Source organism: Alligator sinensis, unplaced genomic scaffold (assembly GCF_000455745.1).
Source record: "Alligator sinensis unplaced genomic scaffold, ASM45574v1 scaffold193_1, whole genome shotgun sequence".
In the NCBI taxonomy this organism is placed as follows: Eukaryota; Metazoa; Chordata; order Crocodylia; family Alligatoridae; genus Alligator; species Alligator sinensis.
The window spans coordinates 1319077-1332604 of record NW_005842199.1 but is presented as its reverse complement, the minus strand read 5'-3'; the positions used below and the strand labels follow the sequence as shown (position 1 = coordinate 1332604).

Sequence of the window (13528 nt, the reverse complement as noted above, 5' to 3'; positions counted from 1 at the left end):
CAACAGCAGAAACACAGCAGCTTTATGCTACGTGGCTCACTGACTCCATGAGACTTTGGAACTAGAAACTCCTGTAACCGAGAGACTCCTTCTGCTTTGTATCTGTTTGTTCAGGCTGCTGGTGCCCCTACACTTCCCAGGCAGAAGTGCAGGGATGTGACTGGGAAGGGAGCCAAGTGCTAAGGAAGCTGCTGCCAGAGCTGTTCTGTGCTCTCCTGGATGTTAGGAAGAGACCTTTAGACTTGGACTTACTGGAATTATGGATTTCCAGGAGTCTTCCCCAGGCTGACTCTAGCCTTCTCTATCCCATCAGGCAACATGTTCGTGTTTGGAGACGCTCTCCACCATTCACTCCAGCCCAGTGCTGAGGAAGCTGCTCTCACAGCTGCTCTGTGCTCTTCTGGAGCAATTTAGCCGCACTGTGGGGCAGGACATGCCAATGCCCATAGGGAGCATCCAGAGGAGGCAGTTGGGGAGGGGGCAGCTGCAAGCAGTGGGCAACCCTTGCAGGTAAGGAGTAGGCTGCAACTGCTTTCACAGGTTGGGCCTCACTTCAAGCTAGCTGCCTGCAGGGTGTTCTTGTCCTTGCCAAAGGCTGTGCTGAGCGGTCTTGGTCCTGGCAGCTGAAAGAAGCAGGGGGTTGTCTGAGAAGGGCAGAGTCTGAAATGTTAAGGCTGAAAGGGCCTATTTGTTCCTCCAATCTGAGCTCCTCTGGGACTGGCCAGGCAGTTTCAGCCCAGGGGCTCCAACTTCAGGCTTCATAATCTGCATTAGTGACCAGCACAAACTGGGCTCCCAGTGCTTGGGACCTGGGCATGTGACTTCAGCATATTCCCATGCTCTACATGTGGCCTTTGTCGTTGTAGGGAGAGAAAAATGACTGCCCAATTCTTTCCATAGTGCATGTGGCTTGGGAGAGCCTCCATGCATCCCTTCTGGCTCCCAGCACTGATTTGTGCAAGGCCTTGCCCTCCCTGTCCCTGTCAGGGGGTTGCAAGGCATGAGAAAGAGTGGCAGCATCAATCTGGTCTGAGCTGCCTGACTTGCACAGCAAAAGTCTGAGTAATGAACCTCCCGAGTGACAGGGTGTTTTGGTTCTGCTCTAGCCGCAGTATCTTGTTACAGTCTATAAATCTGGGCCTTCTCTCTCCCCAGGCTTTCTATGGAGACCCTGGCCTGTGCCATAACTAAGGGCCTTGGGGAGGGAGTGGCTGCAGCTCTTCGCGAAGAGGGAAGTTGGCCACTCCTTGAGAACCCCAAGATGCACCGTGAGGGGGTATGCCAGCTGGCCATGTAAGAGAGGCAGGCTGGATTGCATCTGTGCTCTAGGCAGTGGGATGAGTGGTGCAGGGGGAACTTTCCATGCTGAACCTGCAGGGCTGTGTGGGGCTGTAGACATGGAGCTTGTGCTCCAAGAGATTAGAGTTGCCGCCTCAGAGCAACTGAGTGTTGGCAGTGTCCAGCCGGTCCCAGAACTAGTGGTTTTCTCCTGCAAGGCTCTTATCCCTCTGGGCATTACAATGCCCAAATTCATAGGGCAGGTCCTGCAGTGGGTCAGTTCCACAACTGAAAAGCTGCGCGTTACTGGTATGGCCTTCATCAGCCACGTAAGGCCCCATAGAGAATGAACAGTTAGATGAAAAGGCGGCTGTTTGCTGTGCTCGTTCCCTGGGGAGTCCCCTGGGCCCCTTCCTAGGAGGAAGGATCACTGGAGGCAGTTGAGAGGTTTATCTTCTGTCCTTGCCTATGAATCACCACTTCTGCTGTATAAGGAGAAGCACACAAGGATTACCTTATTGATCTGCCCCTACTGAGCCCTTGCCCTAGCTATCAGCTCTGAGTTTGGTCCTAACTAGTGCATCTTCTATATCCACCCAGCATCCCAGGAAGACACTACTCTAAAGCAAGCAACATCCTAATCTACTTGCATCAGCATCATCTCTCCCACTTAGACTAAGCCCCTATCTTCATGATTTGCCTGGCCCTAAGTGGACAAGTCTCCCCATGTCCAATAGGAGAGTGCTGCATGCTGAGGCTCTTCCTCATGATGTCCTGTGGGATTCTGCTCTGGCATGGGTTACTTTTCTGCTGCAAGGCCGGGCTGTTGGGAATGACTGTGCTGGATCTCATGGACACATTGATTTCTTTTAGCTTATATGTGACCCCATCATTGGAAACCAGAAGCTCCTGAAGCCAATGCTTCATTTAATTCAACAGCAAGCCAGGGACTCCAATAACTTGGTTTGGCGGATGGCAGCCAGAGGACTGGACAACACAGTATATGGTGCCCCTGAGCAGGTAAGGTTGAAATCCCTCTGCGCTCTCTAGAATACAGCCTGACTGTAGAGACCAAACAATAAGGCAGGTCTGAAAGGGTGCACTTGTCTCACCCCTTATGGTGTCTCTGGAGACTGTTGGGTGTGACAAGTGTAATTTTGGTGCAGAAATGGGTGCCTTGTGTCTCACAGGCATACAGGAATGTAGCCATGGGGGCTTGGTCAGATGAAGTCCTGCATGCTCTGTGAATGGGAAAGCCCAGAGGTGAGAAGCATAAGCAACGATTAGTGTGTCATGTCTTCTGTTTGTACAACTGAAAAAACACCAGAACGCCATCCTGGAGACCTTGGTCCAGACATTATTTGTGCCTTCCAGTGCTCAGATCATGAGGAGGGTATGCACGCACTGGCCAGTGTCCTGGATCATCTAGGGACAGATACGGGGCCCCTGGTTTTTGATGAAGTCACACACATCAGGCCCTTCTTCAACCATATGAGTGAGCAGCACTCCCCACCCCCATTCCAATGCTCTTCATTCGGGGCCATTTCAGAAGTGGGAGATGCACTTGCTGCCCCTTGTTCGAGTCCAAAATGGAAGATCTTAAGTTCTGTGGGAAAGATGAATTTTCAGGAGGAAAAGCAAGTGAAACAGGATGACAGATGGGCCCTTGTAGACAAGGAGGGACTCTCTTGAGACCAAGCAAAGCTGCAGCTGGGGCCATGGGGCTCTGTAGGGCTCTTGGGCTGTTCTCTGCCATGTTGATTCTCCTGAGATGGAAGCAGAGCTGGGCAGAGACAAGCAACCACAGGGGCGGTGTGATTTGGTTTTGCTGAGATTCAGAATCAGAGCGCCTAGTGACCGTATGTTTAGGGAACAAGTTTTGCTGATGCTCCCTGAGCTCTGCTGAGTGCCCTGGCTCCCCAGCAGCCCACCTGGGGCATGAACTGTCAGAGCCCATCCCCCTGGCAGACCACCTGGCAGGCTGGAAACCAAAGGCTCCTCTCAGGAGCTGTGCCAGGCCCATAAGAGAAAGGTTTGGTTGTGACCACACGGGGGTTTCTTGGCCACAGGACAATGACAACCTTCACTCAGTGGCTTTCACCCTTTTCAGCACCCTGGCAGGCTGCATAAAGGGAAGATGGAAAAACTATTTTAGGAACCAGGTGAGGCAGAGCTTGGCAATGCTCTTGTTTCCCCTGGAGGACCTCAACCTGCAGGTGGCCATGGTAAGAACCAGTGACACTGATTTCCTCAGCCCCACCAGGTCTCCTCAGTCCAGCTCCAGGGGCGCTGTACCATCCCTGTGTCCTGTGGTGACCATCCCCTTTCCACTAAGGCGGCTTCATCCAGGCACCTCCTTGGGCTCAGGGCTGCCTCCCAGGTCCAGGGCAGGTTGCACATCTGACCCACTGTGCATGCAGGAAGTCTCCCTGCATGGCTTAACTGAGGGGGAGATGAGTGCTGCCTGCAGATACCATATGAAAGGCAAGAGAAGTCCTTCCTTTGCTCACAGCCACTCCTTTGTGCCTAGTGCCAGTCACCTCCTGGCCAGGCCCTCCTGTTCCTGGCCTGGGCACAGTCCTGGGTCAAAAAGCAACCCTTGGCCTCAGCTCAGCAGTCAACAGGGAATACAGACCTGGTGTGACTCTGTTTTTCAGGAGTGCAGAACAATGCTGGGCCTCTGCTGCCCTTACCTGGGATTAAGGAGGGTACAGGCAGCCCTGACCTTCTATGTCCAGGGTTCAGGACAGGTGAAACAAAAGCAGCTGCTGAGGGACCTCTGCAGGCACTTGGTGAGTGAGTTTGTGAGTGGCAGGAAGTGACTGAGGGCAGGGCTTATTGTAGGATGGAGGGAGGGAACTGGGGCACAGCGTAAGAAACTGCAAGGATTGGGTCTAGGACCATGAGGCATGGGACAGGCCAAGATTGCTCCTTGTAGTCCCTTGGTGCTCCTGTTTCCTCTTGATCAGTACCAGCATGCAGTGTGAGAGCACTTCTCACCAGAGGGAGCTCACGTGTCCTTGGTTCCCTCCAGGCCAAAGAAAAACCTGCCCTCCTGGAGGGTCTCTGCCAGGCAGCCCAGAGGCACTACATGAGCCTGTGGCCAGAGATCTGGGTGGCAACCATCACGTTTACAGGTGAGAGGGGATGGCTGGTCCCTTTTCATTCTTCCCTCCCCCCGGGAGGAATAGTAAAGCTGTTGCTGAGCAGGAGCAGGCTGTTAATCAGCCTGTGCCTCAGGTTCCCCAGAAAGGATTTGGAAAGGATGATGCTCCCAGTATTGCAGGGCTGGTGTTGAGAGGGATTCAACCAGACAGTATGGCTGGGGGTTGTGGCAGACAAGCCCTGTGCCGTGATTCAGTAGTCCTGAGCGATGGAGATGTGCCTGGGATGCGGTCACCCAGCATGGCTCACAATTGCTTAGTGCCACTTCATGGGGAAGGCAGATGGGAAGGGGCAGGGGCCTCCTGGGCCACTGAGTGCAGGGACCCGGTCCTGGGAGCAGCCCTATCAGAGACATTCCTGCACGAACTTATTGAGCCCATCTTGAAACTCCTTGGCCTTCTCTTCCTCGTGGGAAGGAGGCTACATCCCCCTACATGTCCACCTGCTGCTGGACTTCCTGCCACCCAAGCTTGTCAGGGACGGCTGGGTCCCTGCTCAGCCTGCCCCTGTGCTCAGGGTGCAGAGAGGCTCCTGGTGCCCTTTACACACCCAGTTAACCCTACTTCCGGGGTAGTCTAACTTAGATTGGGGCTGACAAGACCAATCTAGCTGAACTTCTGTACAGTTCCCAGCAGAGCCCTGGGGTTTAGAAAGCCCAGCCACTGGCCCCAGCCCTGGGGCTGCTCTTTTTCTAGCCCCACCCTTCCCCCGATGCCAGGTTATTTTAGCCCCCTAACTCCTGCCCTCTATGCCACCTCTCGTGGATCATCCAGCTACCCTAGACCACCAAACCCTAGACAGTGGCAGTGGGGCACAGATCCCAGCCTGCAGCAGCAGCCCACTTTTGTTCTGCAGACAAATCTGGGGGGCATTCGTCCCCCCCGGCCTCTCCCAAGGTGTGCGCAGTGGCAGAATCCCTCCACCCCTGCACCTCTGGATGAGCCTCCTGGGCTCTGAGCATCCCACAACCTGACCTGGGCCCCCACTCAAGCCAGCCCCTGCCCCTGCCCCTGCCAGTGTCCCCAAAGAATAAGCATCGGCATCTGTGTTCTCTCTGAAAGGGGTTTTGAAATATGGGTAGGGCAGACATGAGCAGTCACAAGCTCAGGTGAACAGGAAATGGGTTTTCTGTCTTACAAATAAAAAACTGAGATCTAAACATGTTTCCTTTTCTGCATCAGGATGAATCTGTGACCTGAGGAAGTGTAGCACAGTAGTCCTGCTGGGAGATCCTGAATCTAGCGGTACCCTAGCCATAGCTTCTCCCTGGCTTGAATATATTCTCTGAAGCTGGTGCCTCTCTAGACAGGCTCCCTGACTCTGTGCCACACTCAGAGACAGACGCTATGCAATTACACATTAGAAGACAGCCTTTGCTCTGAAGGGCCTTTGTTTTCCATTAGATGTTTTGCCTATACTGCGGAAGGGAGGTTAGCCTTGTAGACAGAGCAAAGGGCCCAGCAGTCAGAACTCCTGGGTGTTCTTGGTTCACAAGTTATTGGGCTCAGTACATTTAATTACTGCATACAGGGTGACCTCTTCTGGCTTGTGCTAGGCAGGAGGTCAGTCCAGCTAATCACAATCAAGCCTTCTAGCCTTAAAATCTATTAATGGCAAAATCTGCAGAACACAGGATTTCTTGCCCTTTCCCCCTTTGGTGCCAAGTTCTAGGTGATGTCCCATGTGAAAGCTGTGCTTTAAATGCCACGTGTTCCTTTATGAAGATTTCATTTAAAAAAATCAGCTAAAATTTGATATCTTCCATGTGTCAGGTATCCAGATTCTCCATATTGGTCTAAAGGAAAAAGCAACCAGGCCTCATGGTAGAGGTGATATCTTTTATTAGACCAACCAGAATTTGCAAAAAAAATTCTTTAACTGGAAGCTTTATTGAATTGCAAGGTTTATCAAAGATATCAAATTTTAGCCACTTTTTAAATAAAATCTTCATAATTTTACAAGGAGGAAGCAAGTTCGACCACCTGAAACCTGAGATCCTGCTCCTCCCTTTGGTTGGAGTAATTTGCACCATCACAGAGTCTCACCACAGATCTCAGAGACACCTTACCACATAAGAAATACCTGTCCAGAAGAGTATTCCATCTATTTACTCCTCTATGATATATGAAACACCACAACCAGAAGGAAATAAGACTATATCCACCAAAAAACTTCGAGGTAAACAGACTGTTCCAACTTTTCTCTGAGCCTAATCTGCATCTAAAATGAACTGTTCTGAACAGGAGGTTTTACCACAACTTCAACTCTCCTATGAAATATGAACTTTCATTTTTACCCAGGAGAACTTTTACAATATTTCTCCCATGCCTGAAGAACGGTCTTTGTGCCTGAAAGCTTGGAAATTTCAGGCACAAACAGATGGGGTTTTTTGCAAAAATCTAGTTGGTCTAATAAGAGATATTACCTCTACCACGAGTCCTGATTGCTTTTTCCTTTAGACCAATATGGCTACAACCTGGGTACCTGACAGTGCGAATTAGGCACATTCTTAAAGAACCCCACTACTCACATCTCTGCACTGTTAGACACCTAAATACTTTTAAACAGCTCTGGTTTTGTCTACTTGAAGAGAAACCTATTGTGAGAGGGCAGGAATGGGGTTAGAAATAAGCAAAGCCTTAGGTGATATTTTCAAAGCCTTTCAGATGATGACAGAATTACTGAGAACTAGTGCAATCACCTTCATCCATGTACTAATAAGGGTCAGGACCAGGGACAAGCAGCTGTCAACATAGGATGGTAACTGGAATTCTGGGGGAAGAAAGATAGAAAAAATTTTGCAGGCTTCAGCCAGGGAACACCTTAACAAATGACCCTATCTGATGAGACAGACACATGCTGTGCTGATGAATAGATGGGTCTTGTTTAGTGAACCTGATGGCACTTCTGCATCTGCCACAGTGAGATAAGAGAGATGCAGAAGATTTCAGCTCTATTCCAACTCTAAAAACAACCCCCCAAATTTAGAAATGTTCCAGAGTATATTCTGGCTACTTCTGTATAGAGGGCTACTCTACCTGAGATCTCAAAGAAAGGCAAATATACTTCTTACCAATCTGACCATGGGGCAAAATTTCTTCCTGACCCCAAGGTATGGCTATCAGTCTGACCCTGGTGCACAAACAGAATGCAATACAACATAATATTTATAAAAGCTGTGCCAATAAAAGAGAGAACCATGTATTTTTCTAAAAAAAATTGAAATGCTTAAGTCAAGGGAAATGGTAGTCAGGGATAATCTTATGGGTCTAGGGCATCTGGACTATAAGGCCCAGTTTTTTTGAGAGAGTACAGAGAGAAACAGTTTGTCCCAGAGAGGAAAGGGCCAGTGCTGCAGCCTACTCAGATGAGGAAAGCTTAAAAGTGCAGGGCCCAGTGCATTGGGACTTAATTGCAGCCACCAGGTGAGTGTTAAGCTAGTAGAGGTCTCCCAGGGCTATGTGACACCCCACCCTTAATAAAAATGGGTAGTCTTAATACCCACTGATGACAATATGGTCTTATATTCTTCCAGTGATGTCAATGAAAGGGAATTACTAATGTATTCTTCCCACTGCCGATTTATAGAGAAATAAACCAGTACTTAAATATTATATCCACATTAGTTCCTCATGACTAATGTTATTACAATGAATACCAAAGGAATTAGTAATGAATAGCCACTTACTGTAAAGTGTCGCCAAATATATACTTAACTTGTAATGCTACTGAGAACACATATATAATTTTTGTGTTTGTTACTGTGTAAAAATTTAACTTTGAGGGCTGGCTGATCTAAATTTAATCATATAATGGCTTAAGTTAAAGTGCATGAAAAATATATAATTATGGGTTGACTGTTCTATCAAATATTATTAGCAGAAGTTACAAAGCCAACATTTAACTTCATTTGTTTTAGTTTGAGACATTGCTGTATCTGTGGCCCAAAGTAGATGAGAATGAGTGGCTCTCAGAACATCATTAGGAAAACCTCTAATACCGTCAGTGCCTGTAATAAAAAAAATGATAGCTCACTCTCTTTTTCATAACTAATAAGACATATTTGACTTAATTCTCCATCATATAAACACTATTGCTTACTGAAGACTGTATCAAGCATGATTTCTCATCTCTTTTGTAGTAACAGGCTTCTCACGGGTGTTTAATTTTTTTAGAAAAATACGTGGTCTTCTTTTTTATTGGCCTGGTTTTTCTAAATATTATGTTGTATTGCATTATGTTTGTGCACTGCCAAGGGTTAGACAGACACTGAAAAAGAATTGATTTAATTACACATATGCCCTGTTTTAATACTGCTTTTATCCTGGGGAATCTAAAAATAAAACTACTATGGGATTTATAGTCTTTCTTACATTCTCAGAGATGCAGTAAATTTTGCAATAACAGACTAAGGGGGTTAATTTTTAAAGTCCAATTTAAACATAGGAAAATGTACTGACATTTTTTAAGGGTTTCAAATAAAGGGGGTTTTCTCATTAGTCCCAAGATATGTATTTTAAATGGAGAGATCCGAATACAGGGCACCTGCTGAGGAATGCTCAGCTTTTTGAGGCAGCCTTCCCTAAGCATGTAGGAATACTGAAGGTGCTTTTCCCCTTTATCTCATCTGTTGCCCTGAGAGTCTGCAGTAATAACACCATGCTTCATCCATAAATCTCAAAGCATTTTACCATGGAGGTCAATATGATTATAGTCTCTTTATAGATTGAAAACTGAGGCACAGGGTAATAAAGTGCTTTTCCATTGATCTCCCAAGCAATCTACTGACAGAGCTAGAAACAGAATTGAGCTTCCTCAAATCCCATTCCAGTACATTAGTCCCTAGACCAAGTGTTGGAAACCTGCGGCCTGCAAAGCGGTCCAGTTCAGTACAGGGATCAGTGTTGTGAAACTGTGCTGTGTGGCCCATCCCCTCCCATCTGAGCTTATCTTTGCTGCAGAGCCACTGGGAATCTAGCAGCTGGCGACTCAGAGCAGAGAGAGTGGTGGTGACTTCTGCCCTGCATAACAGCCAGGTTGCAAGCTCCAACTTGTGCCAGGAAAAGACTCAACCCCTGGTCTGGATCATGCTGCTTAAGTGGTAACTAAGGTGTTATGTACAGTGCTTCCCTAAATGGGGACACTGCTTTTCATACGACAAGAAACAGAGAAGGGGGTGGAAGAAGGAATTCAGGGAAGTCAACTAGGCAGTGAAAGAGTTGGGAATCAAAGAAGAAGCATGTTCAGGACCCAGGTCTGTGACTAACCATCTAAACTGGAAACAATTCTTGCATGCTTGAAAACTTGCATCATTGTACCATTGGGAAAAGAACTACCAAAGAAAGCCAAAGTTATGAGCTGGCCTAGTCCTAATCATAACTTTGGATTGAGGAATTCACTGGTTCCACTTAGAAGGGGAGTCTGATAAGCACAAAGAGCGTGCCTGTCTGTAGCAGGCAGGAAGTAATGCAGACAAGTGGGTGACAGCAGCTGGTGTTGCCATGCTATTGCAGATTTGATCCCTGGCAGCAGAGCCCAGGCCAGGAACCCGGGCAACTGGAATACTATGTGTTTCCTGCCTGTGACCCCACTCTGCAGGCAAAGTAATGCTGCTTTCTGGCTCCATAGAAACAGCTCAGGGAGGTCTGACGTGCAGTTTGAATGGAGGGGTAAGGGGCTGTCTGCATTCAGAACGGAGGATTTTTCTCATGGCCAAACCATGGCTCTGAGGGCTGTTTCCAGACTTTGATCCAGTCCTCCAGTTGGTTGATAGACATAGAGTATGTGCTTTCTAGGAATGCCATTTCTCATAGGCATATACAAGAATTGGTTAAAAGGAGACTAATTAGTTATAAAAAGCAATAAACATTGTTGCCAGGATATTAAGGTGAATCTGATAACATGAAGTAGCCCAAAGTCCTACCTGACATGCTTGCCATCTTGAAAAGAGAGCCCATTAATTACTATAATAGGTTTGATTAAGAAAATGGCAGCACAGGAAAAATAATGGGAATTTAGAGCAGGACATAAATACTTTATTTAAGCAATTTACAGACTTTAAGAAACAAAAGATGTATGGAGGTAAATATATGGATGTGTTTTAATAAAACAGGAGAACGTGTATATATTTGTTAAAAAATGCAGCTGACTGCTTTTTTCCAAGACAGACTGAAAGAGGGAGGGAAATGACATTTCAAAGACTAATTCTGCAGTAGTGAAAGAGCTATGCTTGAAAGATCACCATGTTGTAGAGGGCAGCAATTGGAAGTGTCTGGGTGGAGCCAGGGGAACAGAGAGCTACAAACTGTGAGATGGCTATGAGGGAAAGGGCTCTACGTCCAGACTTTCTTGTCAGAAAGGTGAAATGCTGAGTGCCTAGAATAAAACACCACGTGAAGAAGCATACACATCTTTCTGTGTCTCCTCTACCGGAGGATTCTGTAGCGATGATATATTCTGTCCCAGGAGTGTACTTTGCAAGAGATACTATTAAGGCAAAATCATGGAGGTTTTTTTTTTTTTTGTTTTGTTTTGTTTTGTTTTTTACACATGAGTAGAGGAGAGTCTGAGTTAAATATCAACAAGGGTTTCCAGTCAGCTCGGGAGGGACTCCCAGCAGGGAAGTGATTAGGTGCAGCTGAAACTCATTAGGCTTAGAACTGTATAAGGAGGCCGGGCTAGGTCAGAGAAAGAAACTGTTTGCTGCCTGGGAATTAGGGGTAGGGATTTTGAGAGACAAAAGTACAACTGTTTATGTTGCTGTGTGTTTTGTAGCATGATCTGTGTTTTGATGACTAAAAGTTTATGCTAGAGGGGAAACGATGTAGCTAGAGGGTGTGTGGGGTTTGGATGCTGGTACTTTTAAACGTATAAAATTTTGGTTTTAAAATGGCCCTGAAGCCTTGTGGGTTCTTTGTTTGCACTATAGCAAGAGCAATCCCCTATAGACTTCTACTCTCTCTCTTTGTCTCAGACTCTCAGCTTCTCATAATAGGTCACTATTATATTGCTATAAGCTTTCCATAATGTAATGAACAGAGCAAACTAGCAGTAGCTTTGAGAAATATAGTTGACTGCTCTCTAAAACATTGCTCCAGAGAAAAGACAACATGCATCAAGCTTTACGGTTTTGGAGAAGGGCGAAAAATATGTGGGACTCCTATAATTCTGAACTCTTCCTGATGTCATAGTCATTTCTGTTAGGAATTATGTACTGCATAATCCTGTATGTGTAGGTAATGGCTATCATCCCCCCCCCATACCCATCCTGCACCCCAGAGTAAGCTTTGTCTTTGACATGGAAATTACTTCATCTCTTTCTGTCTCTCTTTCCTAAATGTATAAGTAACTTCAGGATGGCTCTATCACTTCCTTAAAATAGATTTGAATGTAGTTTTACAGTTCTTTATCACTGGTAAAAAGGTATGGCTGGGGCCATCTTCTTCTGAGACGGACCATAATATAATCATAAAAACAAAGAAAAAAGATCCACAATATATTCCCTCGACTCTGCACATGTGTAGAGGTCCAGCCACTTTAACTTTGAGGACCTTTGGGCTAGGGACAGAAGTTAAACATAAACCAATTTAAGTGACGATCAGAAACTGGTTTAAACCTGTAACAGCAGAAACTCAGTGCACATAAACCAGTTTCAAAATGGCTGAAACTGGTTTAAGATAAACCTGGTTGAATGTAGTATCAGACTCAACTGATTTAGGTTAAACTGGTTTATAAAATTTTTGTCCCAGACCCCTTCCTAGTTCAAGTTAAATCAGAGTCCCCCAGCATAGGCTGTGTGTTTACTTCCTCTTCCTGCTGCCCCCAAGGTCTCTGGGATTTAGAGTCCAGACCTGCAGCACCAGGACTCCACAGGGTTGCTCATCATTTCCTCTTCCTGCTTCCAGGTGCCTCTGGGATTTGTAGTTCATGACCACAGGCTGTAGGACTCTGCAGGGTTGTTCTTTTCTGTTCAATACATATTCACTTCAGAGAAAGGACTATTCTTGTTCAAGCTTTTATGAATTCAGTGCCACTACCCTCTTCCCCTACCCACCCCCTCCTCAGCTTGGCAGGTGCTGCCCACCTCCCCACCCCAGGCAGACCCTCCAGCTGGCTCTGGGCTAGGGCTTGGCCATGCCCTCTCCTATGAGCAGGGAGGGAGGAAGAGCATTGGAGCTGGCAGGCTGGGAGGTGCATTCTAGTGCCCTAAGGCTTCTGGCATGAACCACTGAAGGCATATGCCTTCACTTCCTCAATCAAAAATGAATGTCTATTCACTTGCAAATCAGTTCAATCTTTGCAGCTTGGACTAACCTGCAAAAACTGAATTGATTCAGCTGGGGATATTGTCTGTACTTAGTCTTGATGTCCACTAGCAAAAACAAACTGGGTATAACAAATTCATTATAGATGAGAAATTATACATTTCATGTAACATGCCTTGGAAACATTAAGGCTTTTTACAAAAGATGCCATTACTTAATACCTTTCTGTAAATGCCCGAAAATGAATTATACCCTTCACTCAGTTGATACTTACTTCACGATAGTTTTAAAAGGACAGTATCTACTTAATTTTTTTAAAATTGCCTACCTGAAAAAAACATCTGGTTCTAGCAGTATTCAAACCATATCCTTAGAGTCTTAAGTTCTTTTCAAACTGTACAAATGCAGCTTTATTTTTTCATGTAGCTTTTTGTTGTCCATAAATGTCTACACCAAAGGAAAAAGTGAATAGGCTGGGCAGGTAGGCCCTTGCACTCAAACACAGCCTTATTTGAGCTAATAGAAAACTCCAAATAGGTACCATGGAACTGCCTGGCAGATTTCTGCAGGACTAGGTCCTAATGGGCTACCAAGGGGAACAGTAGACAAAGAAAACATCCTTCATTTCCAGTAATTGCAGCTGTTTTTTGTAACTACAGAAAGTTCAAAATATTCAGGCAGAAATGTGATTTCTCTCAGAAGATGATGGTTCTGTGTAAGGACTGAAGTGAAGAAAAATGTAGCCAATCTGGTGAAATGTCAAGAAAAATGTAGAGAAAAATGGGATATAATTACCATATAACATTAAGGTAACATTCCTG

General features: G+C 46.2%; 2 protein-coding genes across 2 annotated transcripts in view; both read left to right on the top strand.

The window, feature by feature from the left end:
• Window positions 1-5629, top strand: part of LOC112550763 (maestro heat-like repeat-containing protein family member 2B) — a 14058-nt gene extending 8429 nt beyond the window's left edge. The window contains 9 exon segments of the mRNA XM_025207559.1: window positions 1156-1268; window positions 1474-1607; window positions 2152-2294; window positions 2587-2660; window positions 2663-2767; window positions 3346-3503; window positions 3936-4070; window positions 4313-4415; window positions 5625-5629. Of these exon segments, the coding sequence (XP_025063344.1) occupies window positions 1156-1268; window positions 1474-1607; window positions 2152-2294; window positions 2587-2660; window positions 2663-2767; window positions 3346-3503; window positions 3936-4070; window positions 4313-4415; window positions 5625-5629 (970 nt within the window).
• Window positions 5630-9533: 3904 nt separating this feature from the next.
• LOC106722339 (disintegrin and metalloproteinase domain-containing protein 12-like) overlaps window positions 9534-13528 on the top strand; it is a 113204-nt gene continuing 109209 nt past the window's right edge. The window contains exon 1 of the mRNA XM_025207549.1: window positions 9534-9544. The gene's annotated coding sequence lies outside the window, so the exon portion shown is untranslated. The remainder of the gene's footprint in view (window positions 9545-13528) is intronic.